The sequence below is a fragment of the Vigna unguiculata genome, chromosome 2 (assembly GCF_004118075.2).
Source record: "Vigna unguiculata cultivar IT97K-499-35 chromosome 2, ASM411807v1, whole genome shotgun sequence".
NCBI classification, from domain to species: Eukaryota; Viridiplantae; Streptophyta; class Magnoliopsida; order Fabales; family Fabaceae; genus Vigna; species Vigna unguiculata.
In genome coordinates this window covers 13,639,152-13,658,684 of record NC_040280.1, presented here as the reverse complement: position 1 = coordinate 13,658,684, position 19,533 = coordinate 13,639,152, and the positions used below count along the sequence as shown (strand labels likewise).

The window sequence follows — 19,533 nt, the reverse complement described above, 5'->3', positions numbered from 1 at the left end:
ATTAATTAGCAACTTAATTTCTGTCTAATTTCCAATTCTGCCCCTCTTGTTTAACCATTTTTACAAAATTGACTAGAATTTGACCAGAATTGACTGCTGCTTTGATCAGTTGACCTATTGATTAGTTTGACTGCCCTATGAGAAACTGACACGTGGCAAGTGCACTTTCTCTCTCCAGAATTAGGATTTCTGCAAATGAAGGAATGAGTGAGGCTACAATGGTGTTTTTGTGACGACTACTGTGTTTTTCGGCTGCGTAGATGGTGGATGGCCATGACTCAAATGGTACAGGTGTGATTGAGGTGTTGCTGCGTCGTGGTGGCTGCCATGGGACGCGACCTACTAGAAGCTTCACGTTTTCTTCTCCAGCGAGGTGAGTGAACGTTGTTGTGTTGTGGTGCATGGAGGCTCGAACGGGTGTAGGGACGTTCATGAGTGCATCGTAGTTGAGGTTCTGGTTCGTTTGCAGTGGTGGAGAATGATGCGTGAAGGATGGTCTGGTTCGATGGTTCAGCTGCTGCTATAGTAGGTGCAAGTTACGCGTTTTCTAGCTCGATCTGCAGCGAAGGGGATCGTGTTTCTGATCTGCTGTTGTGTTTGCGTGGTGGTGTTGAATTTTCTCCGAGAGTGCAGGGCGAAAACCATGGCAATAGGTGCTGCAGATTTTGCTGCTGCTTCGATCTGGCTCGCGTCTTCTGATGTTGATGGTGGTCATGGTGGATGGCGACTTGTGTGTTGCAGGTGGTGTGTTGATGAAGATGAAGATGGTGTTGCCATGGAGGTCCGCTTTGGCTGCTGCTGTGTGATGCGAAGGTGTTGGTTGCAATGGCTGCGTTTTTCCGGCGTCAAGGATGATGCAGTAAAGGATGATGGAACTGTGGTGGCCGGAGAGTTTGCGGCAGCTGCCGGCATGGTGATGGTGGGAGAGGAGAAAAAAAAATTAGGGTTAGGGTTTCCTTTTGGAAGATGGTGACATGGCAAGCTCTGATTGTCAATTTGGTGAGTGGAGTTTAAGTGCAAAGAGCAACTTAGTAAAATTTGGTGGTGCAGAACAAGTTTTTGTGGTCGACTTGCAAGAGGAGTGTGTAAAATAAAACTGGGGGTGCATTTAGCTCTTGAATTATTCTTTTCCAGAATTTCCTGATTTTGGACTTATTTTGTAACTTTGAATATTTCAAATCCACACTTTTAATGACCCAAATTAAACTTCAGCTGCATTAACAAACGTTAGAATATCCAATAATATTTTATGCAACTAAAATCAATTTTTACGCCATTTTTACCTTACATACTCAATAAATCCAATAATCATAAATCCTAATTAAATCAATCCTTAAGTACAAAAATTCTATTAAATCCCCAAATTTAAACATTAAATGAGGGTAAAAATTTGAACTCATCAGAGGACCTTCCACGAAGAGTTACAAGAAGCATGACTAGAAGGGAGGCCTTTAATCCTTCTTCTTTGACCTTGTTTTTTATTACTTTATGTTGACTTTTCCTAAGTTGACTTTGGTTGACTTGTTGACCATAGTTGATTTGACTGAAGTTGACATGTTGACTCATTTGCTTGTTTGTTTTGTAGGTTAAGCTTATACTAAATAAGAGGAGGAGAGCAAGGTTGAATTTCTAAAAGAGGAGGTCAAGGCCACGCATTTGGAAGTTTTGGAGACCAAGTTAGGGTTGTCTCCATTTCAAGACACCTCCTTTTAGACTAGTTTCCAAAAGCTTAAGTTTTTATGTTATTACACCTTTATCTTGAACTTTGTTGTTTTGAAAAAAGGCCCTTTATACAATCTATATTTGACCATTTGTGAGAGTGCTATCTTAGGAGTGTCATTTTCCCTGTCTTATTTTGAGAATTGCTCTCAAGTGGTGACATACACCACTAATCTTGAGTATGGTGCGTGTTGTGCCCCCTCAAGTGGTGTGTCATCACTATTGAGCCCCCTCCCCTCTTCTTTCCTTCCATCTTTTACCATATTTCTTCTCTTTTGTTGTTTTTATATCCATTATGTGCGCATACTATGTTTCCATTTGTGTTCTTATTTTTAATTTCCAATAAGTGATTCTTTATTCTTCTCTAAAGCTCCTTGAAGTGCACATTCGCAACTTGATAAATTTTTTATCTTAATGTCCAGTGGGAGTCTTTATGGAGCTTTCTTAATCATTAAAACACCATATAAGGCTAAACTCTAAAATGGGTTTTCATCATAATGCATCACCATGTGTTTCATTTGTGCATAGAGAAATTTGTAGTTTTTGCTTTGATGATATTTTGATTTGTAGTTTGACCATGGATGAACATGTCAATCATATTAAACACGTGTTTAAGACGTCTAGAATGTCAGCATTGTAGGAAAATAGAAAAAAAAATGCATCTTTGGAATGGATCATATAGACTTCTTAGGATTTGTAGAGAGCTTTAAGAGGGTTGATGTGAAAGCAATTAAAAATTGACCAACTTAAAAATATTGGTAATAATTAGAACTTTTCATAGGTTGATTAATTTTTATAGAGTATTTTATTAAAAATTTTAGTAAAAAAATGTTGCACCATTGAATAAGATAGTAAAAAAAGACGTGTTGTTTAATTGGAGAAAGATCAAGAAAAAAATGTTTCAAAGCTCAAAGAACATATCAATGCCTCACCTATATATAATTTCTTAAATTTTCTAAATCATTTGAAATTTATTATGATGTTTCTAATCTAAGAGTTAGGATCATTTTACTTTAGAAAAGGCATCTAACATCTTACTTGAATGAAAAACTCAAGGGTAATCACATAAACTACTTCATTTATGATAAAGAACTCTATGATCTTGTTATAACTTTGCAAGATTGACAATATTATCTTTTGTCCTTGAAAAGCCATACATTGTATGTATCTATTTGAAAGGGCATGTGCAACAATATTGGTCTTTCCTTGCTTGTGTTTGATTACATAGGGGAATTAATCATTATACCCATCCCAATTTCACATCTCTTACTAAGTTTGCCTTTTCCTTTCGAAATTTAAGAGGTTCACATGTAAAATAAAAACATGTGACATATTCACATATAATACCTCAAGGATCTTAAGAGAAACACATGAGGGAAGCTTGATGAAAATTTTTAGGCTTAGAATATCATTGAAGTATTATATGCACACTTCTTTTGATTATGTATGAGAAACAAGTTCAATTTCTTTTGTGGATAGTGCATTATATTAAAAAAATAATTAGTCTAAAGTTCAATACAATGGACTTTACACCTGTCTTCCTATCCTTAACCTACCTTGGATGAGTATTTCAATGGATTTTATATACGAGTTTCCAAGATCAATTAACCCATTTCATTTTGTGACACAAGGTTGATATATGCATGCTACATTGTGAATCTCTTCTTTAAGGTAAGATTTCATGACTTCCTAAAAGTGTAGTATCTAATATAGATTCAAAGTTTTTAAGTCACTTTTGGAAGATATTACGAGAAAAGTTTGGAAGTAAACTTCTATTTTCTATTATATGTCATTCTCAAACTTACTTGGGAATAAATTTTGCCTCATATTGATTTTACATGTGATAGGATGGACAACACCACAAGTTTCCATTGCCAAACTTTGACTCCATGTTATGAAATAATGGTTTAAAAAAACAAAATTTGTAAAGGCATACACTTATATATTATCTTGGTCTCAATTTCTCAACTAATATATTCTTTGACATTTTCAAGGATCATATAATGTGACAACTATTAAAATATGTCGAATTTGTCTTGATCAATAATCTATACACACAATCCAAATAAATACAAAAAGTAATAAAAGTGATAATAGAGCATATAGGTAACTTTATTTTATAAAAGTTCACTAAATAAACACATTTAATTTTGATTTATTTTTCTATTACTTTGTATGTATTTCTATGAATTATAAAATAATTATGTTTAAAATAATAAAAAAATTCAATAAGAATCAAAACAAGAACTTTTAAATAAATGATTAGATATAGTTTAGTATATCATTAACAAATAAAATAACGAAAATATAAATTAACAATAATAGAATATCAATGCACATTCGGAGATAAAGGAGAAAACATAATTATAAATTTAATAAAAAAAATTGGTGCATAAATTGTAATAAATTAATAAACATAACTTGTGAGTAACTAAGATACATTGAATGATATAATTATAAATAAATAAAAAAGACTAGTAGGTAACTGAAGATAAATTAAATAATACAAATATAAATCGACAAAGAAGACCGTAATTAAAAAAAGTTTAAATAAAAGTATATAAAGAAAGGTAAAACAATACATAGTGCAAGATAAATTAAAAGGTTGATAAAGCACACCTAAGTTTATTATATTTAACATAAAAAGATTTTAACCTCACTCCTCTATTACCATATTGATTAGACTCAAACCAAAATTAGATCTCTAAGTGTTTTTAGAATGTTGAAATTTTTTATAATTGCATTCTCAAAATTCCCTTTCTTTCTCTCTGCCATTCTCTCATCTCCTACCTATCCTTCATTTTTTTTCATCTTCTTTTTCACTTATAAGGTTCTTTTAAATATTTTTTTTTCTAATAACTAACACATACACATGCACATGCAAACATGCACGCGCACATGTATGGACACATTGATGCATGCACACACGCACACGCATACACACATTGTGCGTGAAATTGTCATATTTCTATATTGCAATTTTGTTCTTTCTCCATTCATCATTACTTATTTTTATTTATTTTTTGCTTATTGTTTTTCAATTTTTGCTTATTGTTTTAATAAATATACACGATACTTACCTTGGTACGTTTACTTATGAGTTCAACAATGTATGACTTTAAAAGTCAATCTTTCCTTTTAATAAATATACACACACAAGTTTATACTTTGGTATATTTTCTTTCGAGTTCAACAATCTTTATATATATATATATATATATATATATATATATATATATATATATATATAAATTATAAATCATAGATTATATCAAGTTTGTTTGATGTGTTAATAGAATTTTATAGTGATATTTAACCTATTTATATCATTCGATACATTTCGATTCAAATACTAATATGAAACAAAATTTAACACATGAAAAATATTTAATATCATAAAACTAAAAAAAAAGTTAAATATGTTTTTGTCCCTTCACTTTGAAAATTAGAGTTACTTTATTTTTGAAACTTTGACCAAATTTAGTCCTCAAACTTTAGAAATGTGTGGATTAATTTTGTTAACCAAATTTTGTTAAGCTTCTTGACGTTCCAACATATTTTATGATAACATTTGAGTTGTTTACACCATTAAACACATTTTTGTTTTAATGTTAGTTGAAAAATACATTTGAAATGTCAAATAAATTTAACAAAATTTAATTAAAATAATTAAATGCACACATTTATAAAAATATAAGACTAAATTGATTTAAAATTAAAAAAAAAACTAATTATAATTTTCACATAAATTTAAGAGAGAAAAACTATTATAAGACAACTCTAACATTAACTTTTAAAATTGGAGAAAAAAATATATAAAAATTTGATATATAAACTAATTCAATTTGACTAATTCCGATTTGACTTCTAATATTATGCTTTTTGGTGCGAAAATTAATGATTGACGGTGACATCATAACGATCTCAGGACACTCTTAGAAGGTACATATTTTTATTGTCACTCCTCTTCGTCACCAAAGCCAACCATGGCTCTGCACTCGTACTGGAGAACCGTGCCCTTCTACGTCGACCCTTCTGGAACCCCTTCTCCGCACAATTCCTCATTTCTCTACCCTTCCCGCGCCAAACGGCACCGTTCCGCCTCTTGCTCTATGCACGGCCAAAGCCCGCGCCACTCTTCTTCGCCAGTTACACCCAATCCATGTCACGGGTCGAACAAGCCCGTTATTCTAGACTCGAGTTCGGATCCCACGCCGGAGAATGAGAATACCCGTTCGGATAAAGACCCGAACCGTTTGAGCCAAACCCGAAGTTGCAACTCTGTGTTCGGATTCCGAAACCGGTGTCTGTGGCGGAAGATTCTGTTCCCATCGAGGAAAGTGAGAAACATCATTATGCTGAATGTCACCACTTTTATTTACGGTAACCTTCCTTTGTTTCCTTCTCGTACCGAATCCCTCTCTGTTTTTGGAAAGGTTGACGAAAATTAACTAAGGAAATTTATTGTGGCTGAAGAAGATGTTGTATCTTTGAATGATTAATGCTTTTATTTGCGTATGCTTATGGCTACGTGCAGACTGGGGTGTGTTACCAGTTATGAGCTTGAACGTTTTATTGCATATATTTAAATGTCATGTTGCTCTAAGGTTAGATGACAATCGATTTGGTTCAGTTTTTTAAATGTCTAAGTTTGTGTTTTGTGGATGAAAAAACGTGGTTGGAGGGGAGAAGTGATTGGCCAGGCTCCCGCTCCGTGGAGCTGGTATATATTCCGTAATAGTAATATGGTTACTAAAAAAATATAAAAAATATAATAAATAAATAAATAAGTAAATAAATAAATAGATAAATAGGTATTCTAACACTCAACAGACTGTGATTTTGTCTTGGTCCACAATATTTTGGCAAATGTGGTCATTTCATCCTCAATTGTGGCTGCTGAGAGTTATTTAAACCTTGACGTTGTGACTGACAATTGTGCAGCCACAATTTCATAGCCCCAATCAGAAAGGTAGGCAGCCTCAACTTTTAAGTACAAGTAGTTTATTCTATTCAATGTTGTATTCTGAAGAATGTTGGTAGTTATTGGATTTTCTCAACATCCTTGTGAATCGTGTACTTGATTTGCTTTAAGGAAATTTTGTTGTATAATATTGAGAAGTTCCGAATTGTGTACCACTATGGCTATCACGCTCCTGTTAACTATGTCTGTAATAGGAGGTGAGTTGCCACTAGAACAGCGGGAGGGGAATTAGTAGCCATTACACCTTTGATACACCAACCCACCCATTTTTGGTCAATTTCTCGTCAAGCAGGTGGCATAGTTTTGGTCAATTCGCTCTGGCCAAGATAGCAAGCTCATCCCGTTATTGGGAAACCCCCCATTTTCTAGCATACTCATTTTGATGGTTTTAGTTTGCAAAAAGGCCGAAGTTCAGGCGAGTTCAGATGCACATTTCCAATTTAGCTTACATATACATGACATTTTGTAACTATCATTTTTTGCATGGTATAATAAAGACTTAAATGTTTCTTTGACCAGTGATGATTTTCTTTGAGCTGACTTTGAGAATTAATACTAAATGAGTCTAATGATTTTAGCACTTTTTGAGTTTTGAGCGTGTTATATGTTTCAAACTACAAGCATTGGGTTACTATATCTAGAAAATATCCGGAGATCATTGTATCTGACATTATTTTAATTTTAAATATATTAAATTAGATGATCACTTAGGTGTGGTTTCCATATTTCATATATTTTCTGCCTTGTGCCATCTTTTTACTTGATTAGGATTTGGCATACTTATGAATAGCAGAAAACTTTGTGGCTATTTTATCGTCGTGGATGCCATAGCATAATAGTGGCCAAATATGGAGTATAGAACCACTTTCTCTCTTTGCACCTCAGTCCATGGTTGTAAAAAATCATGATCTTATTAGATACTAAGATCATACAGTTTTACACTATCTGAGTCCCGAAACAATCTCAATTACAGGATGGCACTCGATTTGTTGGGATGGGTGGGATCATATGCTCATTTCTACCATTCAGCAGCAAGAAAAACTGTTTTTTAAAGAAAAATCCGAAGACCCACAACTTTTCTCTATTTTAAACTTTCAAACAGTCAAATCCACTATCTTCTGTGTCTTGCTTTACATGTTTTTGCGACTGTATTTTGTATGATTTTTGGAAAGCTTTGTTTTATTTATAATAACTGAACTCTGTTTCAACAATATATTGCCTATTCATTATCTATAAATCTCTACAAGAAAATTTATGGAAGTATCAGCTGAAACTTCAAATAAAACAGGAAAATTACAAGCTAAGCAACTAATTGCATTGTTTACTTTTGATTTTGTTAGAAATATTGGAAATATACGATCATGTGTTATAAAATTTTAGAGTACTCATATGGTCTCATAGGATTTAATATTTTATTTTATGATTTGTTTCCTTCTTTAATTAGGATCTTTGTAATTATAGGGATATCTTATTATAATATATTTGTTAGAATAAGATTTATTAGAATATGATTTATAAACCTATTACATATCCTACAATTATTTCTAGTTATTACAATTAGCCTATATAAAATGAGTTCTGCTGTGTAGTTTTTATTTCAGGGTTTCAGCATTTCTTGTATCCTTTTTTGTCTCTCTTTAACAGATTTATTATAACAGACCAAAACATGGCTTCGGACTGCTAAGTAAAGCATTAGTTTTCAACAAATTATATTTTGTCCTGTGTATAATGTATCATGCATACCTGTATATTTGCAATTACATTTATTGCTTTGGGGTAAATTGCTATTAATAGATATTTTGAGTGTAGAAACATGTAATTTTTTAAATGATCTAGGTGCTTTTGTACGTCTTGTGATCTTACTATTTCCTTGTCAATTTATTTTTAGCAAGTAACATTCCAGTTGTCAAGGAGGTTCAGGCAGTTATGAATCCAGCAGCTTTCACATTTGTGCGCTTTGCTCTTTCTGCCATTCCTTTTATCCCATTTGTAGTGCGAGGATGGGGAGATTCTTTTACCAGAAATTCTGGCATAGAATTGGGTATCTGGGTCAGTCTGGGATATCTCATGCAGGCACTTGGACTACAAACCTCTGATGCTGGTCGTGCATCATTTTTATCTATGTTCACTGTGAGATAGTTGAATTTTATTTATTGTGTGAGTGACCTTTCCTTCATGAGTCTATTTTAAACAAGTTCTTCATGAAAATGAGGGTGAAATAACAGGTAATTGTGGTTCCGTTGCTTGATGGCCTTCTTGGAGCAGCAGTTCCAATCCGAACCTGGTTTGGAGCCCTGGTGTCGATTGTAGGAGTTGGAATGCTGGAATCGAGTGGTGCATCTCCACGTGTAAGAGTGATCTTCATTTTCATGTTTTCCTTCATCTTTTATTCTCTTTTACGGTGAAGTTTATGATACAAAAAGCTTTTAAGTCATTATTCTCTGTTTCATGTGAGTAGAAAGGAGAGTAGGAATAGGGGATATATTGGGTAATAAGAATGGAAGTATAGAGTACCTGAATGTTGTGCAAGAAAAAATGGCTCTAAGGTCATGGATACTTAGAGGGTAAGAGTTCTTTTAGTGCGTGTTTGAATCGTGGAACACAGCCTTGATATGAAGGGAATTGATTGGGGAGTGGTATAGGTGGTGCACATCATGTGGATTGACTAAGGTGGATGAAGCCGAAGGGCAGGGGTAGTATTTGGCTTACCTGATATGAATTTTGTTTTCCTAATTTTGTACATTCCAGTTAATAACTCCAGTAGCTTGCTCCTAGTTCTTACCCTCTCTATTTTTCACTTTTTTAATTTAGAACCTATCATAATAATATTATATATTGCTAAGGACTATTGATAAACATTACCTGAATGCTGTGAATACAGATTGGAGATCTTTTGAACTTTTTAAGTGCTGTGTCTTTTGGCATTCATATGTTAAGAACTGAACATTTGTCAAGAAGCATAAATAAGGAGAAGTTTCTGCCCCTCCTTGGATATGAGGTTAGTTAGTTACTTGTCCATGCAATGTCACTTCTTTCTTTCCTGTATGTGTGTTTATGTGTATTTCAATGCGAAACCCTTCCACTTAACCTTTTGCAATATTTACCTTTTTTAAAGTTTTAAATGTAGATTTGCGTTGTTGTTTTGTTTTCTGCAATATGGTATCTTCTTGGAAGTTACATTAATGGTTCCCAGCATCCCTTACCATCATCTTGGACGTGGAAAATGCTTAGAGACTGGATGACTGGTTTTCCATGGATACCAGCAATTTATACAGGGATATTTTCAACTGGTTTATGCTTGTGGGTTGAGGTAAAGTCATCATTCTTCCCTCACTTTGTGGGTGTTTATTATTACTTTTTTGTTCATTTTTAACAATGAAAATACTTATTGTCTCCACTTCATTATTTGCTTTTAGAAACAAGAATAGTAAACAATAACATTTTTTTTTTTTATTAAAGTAAACTAAAAGGAACATGAGTATTATGGGGTGCCCAAGCCCCACGTTGGTCTTATTAATTGGTATCATGTCTCAGAAAGTACTATGATAGGAACTTGGATATTATGGGGTGCCCAGTCTCACTTCGAGTAAGTGTGGGATGTTAAGTGGAGTATTTAAGTAGCTACCTTTAAAGGGTGGGTTCCCAAAATGCTTGGGTACTTGTTAGAAACACAAGTGAATAAAAGCAAAAGTCAAATCAAACATCCATAGGTTTTCCTTTTTTAAGAATTCGTCTGTCTCCGTGATCTCAAATGGATGTCTGAGTTTTGAAATTAGGATTTATTTCCATAGTTATTTGTTTCAGGATTCTTTTTTTTTTTTTGTGAGAAAGTATTTCAACATCATTTTTGTGGTCATCCAACTTTCCTATTACTACTTTGGGGTTGGCTACTTCGTGCCACTATTTGGGATTGATTGCCATGCAATGCCGGATCCATTTTGAGTCTCGAGGGAAATTCCCCACACGAGTTTGTTAATTTTTTTAATATAGTATATATTTTATAAAATTCCTCACTTAATTTGTGTTGGAAGTCCCACATTGACTAGAGATAAGGCCAATTCATAGTATATAAGTGAGGTGCAAACCTCACCTTACAAGCCGGTTTTGTGGGGTTGAGTTAGGCTTTAAACCCACTTCTAACATGGTATCAGAGCCAAGTTAGAGCCTATCCTAGCGAGATTTCTTGGACATTCTGTTCTACCCGATATCGGGCCATTAAAAGGATCACCCACTAATTTCTTGTCCCACGCACGAGATGAGTATACCTCAGCGTGAGGGGGGTGTTGGAAGTCCCACATTGACTAGAGATAAGGCCAATTCATAGTATATAAGTGAGGTGCAAACCTCACCTTACAAGCCGGTTTTGTGGGGTTGAGTTAGGCTTTAAACCCACTTCTAACAATTTGAAATATTAAAAAAAGGATTAATCCTTATTATGAATATCTTTGAGCATTAATACGACTTAACTTTTTGAATATGTTAGAGATTATTCATTTTTCTGATATAGATTTCTTAGATTCAATTGCAGTTGTCTGCAATGTGTGATGTATCAGCTACAGAAACAGCTATAATTTATGGTCTGGAGCCAGTTTGGGGTGCCGGTTTTGCATGGTTTCTTCTTGGTGAAAGGTGGGGTCTCACTGGATGGGTTGGTGCTGCCCTTGTGCTAGGTATGATAATGACTTCAATGTTCCAGTTGTATTGTTCACTATTTCCTGATTCTCTTAAGGTATGTTAGAGAATATCAGAGGAATATCTCTGTTTTGTCTTTCCAGTTTTTCTCTCTCCATTCTGTTTTACATACGTGTTATACTTGCTGTTAAGGTTTTATTCTTTCTGTTAGTGGAGTGATTCATATCGTTTTTTTTTTTCGTGTGAGTCACTCATCTAGGTATCTTTATATAAACCTATGTATTATTGAATGGTTGAATAATGAGAATGATAGACTTTATCTCATTCCTGGTTATCAATTTCTAACATGGTATCCAAAGCATTATTATTTTTTTTCGATCCTGGAGCTTTTGTCAGTTCTTTTTGCTCATCATGGGTACTCTTGTAGAACCCAAGATTGCATCTTAACCTTTCCTTTTCTCTTACACTATATCTGAGAACCTCACAAACACAAATTTCCTTCTCTGGAAGCAATAGGTGGAGCCTGTAATCAAAGCCCACTACCTCCACCGCTGTGTGGTTAATCCTCAAATACCACCTCAGTTCCTCACACCTTCTGATCATGACACAACTATTGAAAACTTTGATCTCAGTGTTTGGGAAACCTAAGATCAACTCCTCTCATCATGGTTGCAATCATCCTTATCAATGTCCTTCCTCACTTGTGTTATTGGTTGTACCCATTTGTTTCAACTATTGGAGAAGGTTCACCCTTACTTCAACTCACAAACCAGAGCCAAAGCTCGGCAACTCTGAACTGAGTTATGCACCTTGGAGAAAGGGGACAAATCCATCAATGAGTTTCTTCTTTGCATCAAATCTCTCGTAGATGCTCTAACCACCATTGGTGATCCTGTACCTGAACAAGAACAATTGGATATTCTTGTTGAAGGTCTTCCCGCTTAATATGAGTTTTTCATCTCACTCATCAACAACAAACCAGAGTTGTTCTCCCTTGATGAAATTGAATCACTTGTTGCTCAAGAGGTTCGTCTTGAACGGTTCAAATCCTTGGACACTACAAGCTCACTCAATCTCGCTCACACAAGTTCTCAAACACCTTCTATGCACAATGTTCAACTTCACTCGGCAACTGCCACCTCCTCTCCAATCTCTCGTCACAACTATTTTCAACAAGGAATAGGCTATCGTGGTCGTCAAGGTGGTCAAACCGGTAAGGGCTTTATTCAGTGCCAAGTATCATCTATTCAAGCTTAATTTCAGTCATCAGGAGTATCTGTTCCAACCATCGCTCGCCTTTATATCCTTCACGACAAACACAACCTTACCACTTACCACTAACACAACAATCTCAACACTGGTTCATTGACTCTAGCGCTTCTCATCATCTCATCCCTGATGCAACCAATTTAATGGATGCAACCTCTTCTCACAGTGGGGAGAATGTTTTCTTAGGAAATGGACAAGGTTTGCCCATTCAGTCCTCTGGTTTTGCTTCCTTTAAATCCAGTTACAATCCTTCTGTTACCTTGTCAAAAACTTATTACATGTGCCCTCTCTCAACAAAAAATCTTTTTAGTGTTAGTCTTTTTGTTTGTAACAATCATGTTTATTTTGAGTTTCATCCTTTGTCTGTTTTGTTAGATCTCAGGTTGATGATTCCATTTTATTAAAAGCGTCTCTTGGTTCGAATGGGTTTTATCAATTTCCGCTGCTTCAACTCTTTGTTCCTGCTTCACCAGCATGTCTCTCCTCTGTTGCTCTATCCACTGCTTCTTCAAGTCTTGTGTCTTTGGCTATCACAAACCCTAAGTTTAGTTTATATTCCAAATGGCAAAATGGGCTTGTCCATCCATCTCTTAATGTCTTAAATCATGATGTTAAACTTGGTAATGTGTCTTCCATCAATAAAATGTCAGTGGATTTTTGTGTAGCATGCTGTATGGGAAAGTCTCATCAATTCCCTTCTTCTCCTTCTTCTACTCTCTATACCCATCCTTTACAACTTATGCTCTATGATCTTTGGGGGCCCTCTCATGTCACTTCATCCTTGGGTTATAGTTACTATGTGTCATTTATTTATATGCTCATAGTCGCTATACCTGGATCTATTTTCTCAAAAATAAATCCGACACCTTGCACATATTCAAACAATTTCAACCATTGTAGAATTGGATTTAAATCAAAAAATCAAAGAGGTTCAAATTGTTGGGAAGGTGAATTTCGTCCCTTCACTCACTATCTCAAATCCTTAGGCATTCCTCATCATATTATATGCCCCATACACATCCTCAAAATGGGCTCGTTGAATGTAACCATCATCACATCGTTGATATTGGGTGCACATGGATCTTTCATGTTAAAGAAAATGCTAATGGGACTATCAATAAATATAAAGCACAACTGGTAGCAAAGGGCTTTCACCAAAAGTATGGTTGTGATTTTTCAAAAAACATTCTCTCCGGTTGTAAAACCTATCACAGTTCACATTATTCTTACTCTTGCTCTCACAAATGGATTCTTGAATAGTATTCTTCAAGAAGAGGTCTACATGGATCCCCCACCTGGCCTTGTACCATCTAATTCAAGTCTCGTGCAAACTACAAAAATCCATTTATGGTTTGAAACAAGCTCCCCAAGCTTGGTATGAGAGATACACTTCCACTCTCACGAGCTTTGGGTTTGTTCACAACAAATGTGATCCATCATTGTTGGTTCTTCACACCACTGCTGGCTGTATATATGTACTCATATATGTTGATGATATTATTTTGACAAGTTCTTCTCTTTCTTTGTTACAAACTGTCATTTCCAAACTGAACTCTGTGTTTGCTCTCAAACAACCGTGTGATCTTGACTATTTCCTTGGCATTGAGGTCAAAAGGTACTTTAATGGTTCTCTACTTTTATCTCAATCCAAATACATCCGTGATCTTCTTGCTAAAGCTGACATGATTGATGCAAAAGGCATATCTACTCCTCTTCAAGGAGGACTGAAATTATCTAAACTCGGGTCGACTATATGGATGATTCTCTTCTTTATCATTCTATTGTGGGTGCTTTACAACATTTTACTATTACACGGCCTGAAATAAGCTATATTGTGAACAAGGTATGTCAATTCATGGCCCAACCTTTATTGGAACATTGGAAAAGCTGTCAAACACATCCTACTACTTAAAAGGATCTCTTTCTCATGGCTTACAACTTTGTCCTGCTGCTCTCACTAATGGCTGTTACACTTTAAATGCTTATTGTGGTGCTGATTGGGCATTAGATATAGATGATCGTAGGTCCACATCCGGTTCTCGTATTTTCTTCGGACCTAATTTAGTCTCCTGGTTGTCTAAAAAGCAAACTCTGGTTGCCTGTTCAAGTGCTGAGGTAGAGTATAGAAGCCTTGCTATCATTGTGTCTGAAATTTTATAGCTGTAATCTTCTTAAGGAACTTCAAATCAGTTGTACTACTCCCGTGATTCACTCTGACAATCAAAGCATAGTAGCTCTCACTCACGATCCTATCTTGCACTCTCGCACAAAACATATGGAGCTTGACATCTTCTTTCGTGAGAAAGTTCTCAACCACTCCTTATGTGCACTCACATCCCTGCTACTGGTCAAATTGTAAACCTCCTCACCTAACCACTCTCTTGAAGTCGATTTTGTTTTCTCCGGGACAAACTCAATGTTATTGAATATCTTCAATAACCTTGAGTTTGAGGGGGACTGTTAGAGAATATCAAAGGAATATATCTCTGTTTTTGTCTTTTCTGTTTTTCTCTCTCTATTCTATTTTACATAAGTGTTATATTTTTTGTTAGGGTTTTATGCTTTCTGATTGTGGAGGAATGATTCATACAGTGAGTCACTCATCTAGGTATCTTTATATAAACCTGTGTATTATTGAAGGTTGAATAATGAGAATGATAGACTTTACCTCATTCTTGGTTATCAATTTCTAACAAGGTATGACTTCCTCGTTGACCATATATTTTAGTGAGTCTAAGGTTTGACGTAATGGAATGCACTAATAGCTATTAAACACCGTGACCTATGTAGATTTGTGTGTCATTGTGTTGACACTTTTTGGGCATGACATTTGTCAGACATGCTTTTGACATGTGTCTGACACTCCTTACTGTGTCAAATTATTTTTTGAGCTTAGACACTTCAACACAGTTTGGGCACAAGTAAAGGAGTGAACAAACACTTTGTCTTGGTTAAACACTTCAAGACAGTGCTATAACAAGTCAGAGAAATTAAAGAAGACAACTTATATTTAAAATATTATAAGGGTCATAACAATGTTTTGAGGTTTGTTTTTGTACGAAGACTTAACTAGTTATTTTAACTATTAGGAAAGTTGTTAAACTTAGCAAATCTATTTTTAAGTGAGAATTCTATAAATCTTTGTTCTCAATAACCAAGTTTGTGATGTTGATTATATAAATATATCACTGGTGTTATCATGTCCTATATTTAAGTTATTAATTGTTGCAGTGTCGGTGATACTGTTTTTTCTTGTTAGAGTTAATACTTCGTAGATTTCGAGTATAGCATATGATACAATCCAGCGACAATCAGCATAAAAGGGAGGAAATTAGAAAGGGAAGTCCATAATAGTGGGAAAGTATTTACATGACTGAAAGTAGAGAATTTAGTGACAAAATAGAAAGTAGTTACAGATATAGAGAGAGAAAGGGAAGTTTGTGAATAGAAATGATGGAAATAATGTAAGGTGTAGAAAATTTTGTTTTGATATTGGAAGCTAGAGGGAGGGCTCTCTGACTTGGGCCTTAGGCCATACTTGTATTTTCTTTCGTTACAAAATTAATACTATTTGTAAGTTCTCATCAACAGTGAGAGTTTGGGAGACATGACTGCACAACGTTTGGTTGCTTTAGAACCTTGCCTTTGTGTTATTGAGGTGAGTCTTCAAAATTAGGAGGCACCAATGAGGGAACAAGATACTGGGTCCATGCTCATGAAGTGACTCCAAAGACAAAGTCATTGATGCCAAGGTTGGACGTGGGTTCACATGGTTTCACGGATGGCAGTGGGTTTTGTCCTCACACTATTAGACGATCTTCTTTTATCAGCCAAACGAGTTGAATTGCTGCAGTTCACCAACAACTTGATAGGATGGATCATGAAGTTAGAAACCTATATTTGCGGTACAAGGAACTACATCGAAGATGAAGATTCAATTAGCAAAAATCTGTTAGGGAGGCATGGCCCGGGATTGGTTCAAAATCCTACATGATTTTGATCCCCAGTTAAATTTGGAAGTCCTTATGTGTTCAATGACTAATAGTTATGATTATCATCAATTAGGAAATCCCTTTTTCCCTACTAAAGCTCCTTCTTCAAACTGGTATAGTAGAACAGTATGTTGAAGCTTTGAAGTCCTTATGGCCCATGTTCCTCCCATGTCAGAAAATGAATATAAGGGTTTTTTCTTAGGGAAAGGAGGATATTCGACTATCCTCACTAGTTATCTCAGTTTAAAATGGTGAATTAGAAGGGATGTTGTCTAATCTTCCTAACCTACTCTTACTAGACGGTGCTTGCTTGGGAGTGGTTGATTCCCTGAGATTCGAGGTGACCAAAACAAAAGAATTTGGAGTATGTTTGGGAAATGGGAGCGGATGTTCATCTAGAGGCCTCTGTGGAGCCTTGGAGGTAATAGTTTGGCTGTATACTTTTCTAATAAAATGCTTATGTCTTGGATTTGGAATGGCATAACATAATGTTGGGTGTAGAGTGGTTGGAAACCTTTGGCAAAACCACCACAGATTGGCAGTAAAAGTCAGTAAGCTTTGAGGATAGTAATAGGTGTATCATATACAAGAAAACCATCATACCCGAGCATTGTAAAGATTCATGCAAGCATGTGTGTTATCTATGAAATCTTGCAAAAGGTCAATGGACAAGACGAAGTACAATTTGAGTGAGCAAACTAAAGGAGGAAAGGAACATCTGAAACAACCCTAATTTTGTCTCTTTCTTATTCTCTTTGGGCCAAACATTTATCAGACTAGATTTTTTTTTTTTCATTTCATAAAGGTGTTGGATAATACAATCTAGCACAATCCAGCCATTATAACATTAACCTAATCTTTTTAATGTATTTATTACTAAGAATATTAATTACATCTTTACTTGTTTTGTTATATTTTTTAAATGTTTATGAATCTTACTATTTATGATACGAAACGATTATATGAAAAATAAGTTATCCGATACATAGTTTGTAATGCTATTGCAGCAACATTGTTGTCACAAGGTGATAATTCCTGATATGCGTGCCTATGTTTTTTTTTTTTTTTTTTTTTTAATTTTATATCCAATATTGTGTAGGGGGAAGCTTAACAGTGCAGATATTTGGAAGCTCAAGTGTTTCGGATAAAGAACAAAAACAAAGTAAGAAAGTTGGCAGCCTAACTATTTCTGACAAAAAGAATGCTTTGTCTACGTCCACGGTAATGGTTAGATCCAGGACGGATGTCTCTGATTTTTTCAAGTAGTATCCTTCCTTTCATCGCTTCATCTATATATTCTTAGCTGACTTTAATCATCCCATCATGACCTAGCTATAATCATTTAACATAATTATGTAATTATTCTTAAGTGTAATGTTCTAATTTTTAAAGCTGATAATGAAAATCAGAATAAAAGGTCTGGGTAAAGATTATATATATAGATATTTGACATAATCAAATAATTATATTTATATGGGTTTGTGTATAGTGAAAATAGGTACTATAAAATCCATGATGCATATATTCAATTATATAGTTGATTTTCACAGTCATTCATTAAATCAAATATACTAACTTTGTCTAAATTTTACAATACAGGTAAGTTAATTCTCTCAAACGATACACATTCATTGTATTTAATTTTTAATATTTTCTTGGTACAAGTTAATATCAAAATTTAGGGATTTTGAAGCATAAAATTTAAATAGAAAAACACAACAGAAATAAAATCAAAATAAAAAAGATGTCAAGAGATTAATTCATAGATTAAAAAAATTAAATAATCTTTTTATCATAGTTCTATGAAGATTTAGATTCAAGTTTAAATAATTAATCTATTCAATTAAGTAATTAAATTGGTTATACAAAATAAATCAAAGTATCATTTAATAATTAAATCAATATTCAATTGATATCTAATTTGATTTCAAAATTAGAATTGTAATTTGCAATCAAAAAGATTAAAACTCATCAAAGAAGAGTGATAAGCGGTATAAAACTCAATTGTTTATTGATTTTAGTTATGTGAATTGATCTTCATATATTAGTTCTTCATCAATTAAAAATAACAAACAAATTCAAAGAAATTTAGCGAGGAAGAGGAAAACTTGTATGTTAGTTCTCCATGAATTAAAAATAACAAAGAAATTTAGAGAGAAAAGGAATAGACAAAACGAAAATAGAGAAAAAAAAATGAAAAAACAATTCCTAAGATTTTGAAATTCAGTAAATGATCTCTGTGTATGTGTTTAGAGTATATTTAGGTTATTTAAATTTAAATTTAAATTCTCTAAAATTTGAAGCAAACATGAGGTTAAATGGTAGTTTTAATTAGATCCGTAAGCCCAAATATAAAAGTTTAAGTTGATGCAATTTTTTTAAAACCTGTATAGGTTCCTTTATAAAACTTCGTAAACTTCAGTATATATGCCTTAAATTCAAAAAAATCATACAAAATACTAGAGGACTCCAAATTCAGCAAATCATTTGCTCATTTTGAAAATTTGAAAATATAGAATTAAATGCAACTGAAGTAATCCAAAAATAGTACCTACAATAAAAATTATGGTTAAAATAGTGAATAAAGGTCATACGAGCTAAAGTAAAGATGTCTTATAATCTTGGAAAATAATTTTTCTAGCATAAGTACATTCGTAACAAAGAGTCAAAATTTAAATAAAAACACAAAAAATTCAATATGATTTGACACATGAAGACCTATGTCAACAAATATTCAACAAAAATATTATTACTTTACATATAAGTTTTTTTTGGCAAATGTTGTAAACTTTGTGCAAATTTTCTAGTAAAAATTACAAATAATCTCATGAAATTTTTCTAACAAAAATTGTAAACCATCTTGTACACAATTTTTTTGGGACAAAAATTGTTTGGGATGTTCTATTCCCTAGAAACATGATTTAGTTGGAAAAGATC

The 19,533-nt window shown here is 34.0% G+C and overlaps 1 protein-coding gene across 2 annotated transcripts; it reads left to right on the top strand.

Moving 5' to 3' along the window:
* The first annotated feature begins 5,669 nt into the window (after positions 1-5,669).
* LOC114167104 lies at positions 5,670-18,037 on the top strand. 2 transcript variants are annotated; one of them, XM_028052061.1, is made up of 7 exons: positions 5,672-6,102; positions 8,592-8,833; positions 8,929-9,051; positions 9,585-9,701; positions 9,831-10,013; positions 11,232-11,373; positions 17,696-18,037. In XM_028052061.1, exons 1-7 carry the CDS (start codon positions 5,706-5,708, stop codon positions 17,860-17,862), a joined length of 1,371 nt encoding a protein of 456 aa, XP_027907862.1. In that variant the 5' UTR covers positions 5,672-5,705; the 3' UTR covers positions 17,863-18,037. The 2 variants fall into 2 exon arrangements, with proteins under 2 accessions (XP_027907871.1, XP_027907862.1); XM_028052070.1 differs by lacking the exon at positions 11,232-11,373 and having other exon boundaries at positions 5,670-6,102.
* The last annotated feature ends 1,496 nt before the right edge of the window (positions 18,038-19,533 follow it).

Excerpts from the sequence above, each read along its gene's own strand:
- LOC114167104 (XM_028052061.1), top strand. The coding sequence starts at position 5,706 with ATGGCTCTGCACTCGTACTGGAGAACCGTGCCCTTCTACGTCGACCCT. Across the intron at positions 6,103-8,591 it reads TGTCACCACTTTTATTTACG|CAAGTAACATTCCAGTTGTC; the intron begins GTAACCTTCCTT and ends ATTTATTTTTAG. Across the intron at positions 11,374-17,695 it reads TGGTGCTGCCCTTGTGCTAG|GGGGAAGCTTAACAGTGCAG; the intron begins GTATGATAATGA and ends AATATTGTGTAG.